The following is a 3,499-nucleotide window of genomic DNA, read 5'->3' on the forward strand; positions in this document are numbered from 1 at the left end:
GCCCCGCCGGGTGCCCCCCCAGCCACTGTCAGGACCCCGCCGGCCGGAGATCAGCCAGGCCAGCTGGGCTCGCCACGCCTTGGGCCAGGACAAGCCTCAGAGGGACAACTGCCAGCCTGCCGGTGGGCAGGAGCTGACCCCGCCATGTACACAGGCTGCGGCCTCTTAACGGACAGCTGCCGGGACCCGGGCGGCCAGCAGCTGCAGGGCAGCAGGGGCCTCACACGCGCCCTCTCGTGCCCGCTTTGCTACGCCACCCACTGGAGCCCATCAGATGGAACCACGTAACTGGCTGGCAGCTGCATTGGTACCCTCACAGCTAGCCCCCCCAGGCCCACTCACCCTGGCCGCCCAGGCCGCCCTCCGGGGCTCCACCGCCTCCCGCAGCTCCTCCAGCAGGGCCTGCAGCTCCCGGGCTAACTGCTCCAACTCGCTGGCCCCACGCTCAGGGATCCTGGGCAGATATGGGGTCTGGGAGGCCGGAGCAGTGGCCTCCAGGGCACAGGCCTCCAGGACTGTGTTCTGCAGAGAGACCCAAGTGAGAGGGTGCACATCGAGCACAGAGGGCAGGGGGCGGCGGGTGGGGACGGGGCAGAGGCAGGGCAGGTGAGGATGAGCTCCACGTCCGCCGGGTAGCTACCCTCACCCAGCACGAGCAGACTGGCTGACCACAGACCCTGAGGCCAGGAGCAGCACCATCTCCCTCCCGGATGACCAGCGTCCTAGGGAGGCCCCTGGGAGCAGCGGGCCTGGGCACAGACCCACCCTCCCTGGCTCCCTCGGAGCCTCCTCTTCTTGTATGGGAACCATTAAGACCCCCACCCCATCGCCAGGGGCTGCTGCGGCCGAGGTGGGGGAGGGGTGCAGCCCTCACCATCCACTGCCAGAACACGGGCTCCTGGCACCGCCAGCGCAGGGCAGCCTCCAAGCGTGCGTTCTCACTCTCCAGCCTCCGCAGCAGCTAGAAGGCAGGGCAGTGCAGTGTGGCAGGACTCCTGGGCGGCACAGGCACCGCCCACCCTCGCCCACCACCCTCCCTATCCTCCCCAGCCCTGGGCTCTCCTCCCTACATCAGCAGGGCGCCACAGCCCACCTGCCGGCCCAGCTGCCTCTCCGTCTCAAGTCCCATGTGCAGGGGAGCCCCGCCTCGCCCTGAGTCCCTCTGACTTGAGACTTCTGCCCCACACCCCTCATAGACAGGAGGCCTGAGACTGGGGGGTGGGGAGAACAGAGCTGAGTGACACTGGCCCCGGCCACCCCTGCTCACCTGGGTGCTCGCCAGCCCTGCTCAGACCGTGCCTGGGGACCTCCCCCACAGTGCACCACCATGCTGGGCCACACCCATGCACCGCTCACACGCAGCACGTTCACACGTGGCCCGCCCTGTGCAGCGTGACCCGTGGCATGCACATGTGTGCATATACACGGTGCTGCCTGCGCATAGCATGCCCACGTGTGCATTAGGCGTGGGGCTGGACTCCAACCACCCCTGCCTTGGCCAGAGTGCCAGGCCCTGCCCCTCCCTCGGAGCCTCTGTGCTCCCTGAACAGACCCCCTGGGCCGCCTGGGCTGCCCACACTGCTCCTTCCAGAAGGCGGTGTGCTCCGCGAACTGGGAACCCGATCTGGGAACCGAGGGCCCCTTGGGGCACTCCGCACTGCCTTGCGCTGTCTGGGGCAGGACAAAGGGCCAGGACACGCTGTCCCAGGCTCAGGAAGAAGGCAAGCACACCCATGGGCTCCGGGCACCAGTGGTCACGGCCCCGACAGGGCGGGGCCCCTGCTGTATGCAATGCCACCACCCCCGGCTGCACAGGGGCCACTGCAGACTGATGGTGGTGGGGCCTGTTTCCAGCAGCCGGGGTCAGACCCAGACTGTGGTCGGCAGGACCACAAGGTGCTGAGCAGACCAGGGTGAGGGGAGCGCGAGAGCACAAGGCACCCAGGAAAGGGGCAGAGGCTCCGTGAGCACAGTGAGCAGTTTCAGAGATGCCCCATGGCCCACCCTAGGCCCGGGTTGGGGCACACCCGGGGCAAACGAGCCCCCTCACCAGAGGTAGGGTGCAGAGGCTGCAAGGAGCTACATCACCCAGCCGCATGCCTGGCTGCCCACACACCAGTAATAGATCATTCCAGAAGCTTCTGGGACCTGTTCCAGGGACCTACGCCCTTCGGGGAGGCCAGGACCAGGCTGTAGCCAGCTCCCCCTCCAGAAAGCTTGGAGAAAGGCCGACCCATGGCCCCAGTCCACCTGGCCAGTGCCAACTGCGGCCCTGCAGCGCCCACAAGGGCCAGCCTCCTGGGGGTGGGAGGCTGCACCCCCCCATCCCCCACTCCCCACCAGAGGCTAGTCCTGAGAAGGAGGCAGCAGGACTAGGTTGGAGCCTGCAGCCTGTGCTCTGTTCAACCCCGGCAGACCAGAGGCCAGCCTGGGCCTCACCGAGTCACCTTTAAAGTGGAGACAGGGCCAGGGGCATGTCAGGTCACGGCGCGCTGTCGCAGCAGCCTCACGGCCAAGCCAGGCTGCAGCCAGGACCGAGGCCCAGCTGGCACCAAGGGTCGGCGGGTGGGCGCCCTCAGCCCACAGCAGGGACACAGCAGGTCACGAAAAGCCCCCGGGATGACAAGGCTCCAGGCCAGACCTGCAGTTCCACTGGTCACGGGTGGGAAGCCCCCAGCAGAGGACCATCCTAGCATCTGGGGCCATGCCAGATGGAGGAGCCAGTGGTGACGGTGGCGCAGCAGGGCGGGAGGGGGACGCCCCAGGAAAGAGGCCCTGGGCAGGCCCGCCTGCCACTCCGCGCCGCTCTCCGGAACCCTAGACCCCCCCAGGCACCCCCTCACCCGGAACTGCTCCCAAGTGGCCCCTGCTTGGCCTGCAGGACATGCTGCCTGGCCCCTCAGGCCCCTGTACCCCTGTGGTCAGGCCCCTCCACCCCAGGGAACACCCGTGTGCCCCTCAGCACCTCCACCTCCAGTTAGGCCTGAGGTCCCCTTGGGCCAGTGCCAACCCAGCCCCAGCCCATGCCTGGCCACAGAGGCCACATCAGTCACCCACCGTGACAACAGTGAGCAGATGTCCACAACAGAAAGCCCGGACACTGCCCACGTCACCCTGGTGGGCCCCTCTCACAGGCAGTGCCCACCCCTGCCCTTGCCAATCCGCACCTGGTGGCCACCCTCTGGGTCCCTGAGCATCTCTGTTTCAGCAACAGACAGATGGCCGAGGCTCTGGTCGCTGTGGCAGCCGCGAGTGGACAGGTGGATCTGAAACACCACACAGACCCTAGGCTGAGTGGGGGTGGCACCTGCCCCAGCCCTGACCTCCAGAGCCCACTGGTGAGTGAAGGCCCAGGGCTGAGAAGCTGGCTTGGTCACAGAGAATGGGGTGCCCCAGGGTCAGGACATAGTGTGGGGTCTTTATGCCCACCTCAGCTCCTCCAGACCCACCCTCGGGGCCTGACAGCAGAGGAACAGCCTCCGGTCAGGCCTTGCGGTTC

General features: G+C 67.5%; 1 protein-coding gene across 1 annotated transcript in view; it reads right to left on the minus strand.

Moving 5' to 3' along the window:
• TEDC1 (tubulin epsilon and delta complex 1) overlaps positions 1-3,499 on the minus strand; it is a gene marked incomplete at its 5' end in the record, with an annotated part of 7,195 nt that overhangs the window by 2,281 nt on the left and 1,415 nt on the right. The window contains 3 exon segments of the mRNA XM_006164219.2: positions 343-522; positions 875-961; positions 3,168-3,266. Of these exon segments, the coding sequence (XP_006164281.2) occupies positions 343-522; positions 875-961; positions 3,168-3,266 (366 nt within the window).

This window comes from Tupaia chinensis, unplaced genomic scaffold, assembly GCF_000334495.1.
Source record: "Tupaia chinensis unplaced genomic scaffold, TupChi_1.0 Scaffold143596_1, whole genome shotgun sequence".
NCBI classification, from domain to species: Eukaryota; Metazoa; Chordata; class Mammalia; order Scandentia; family Tupaiidae; genus Tupaia; species Tupaia belangeri.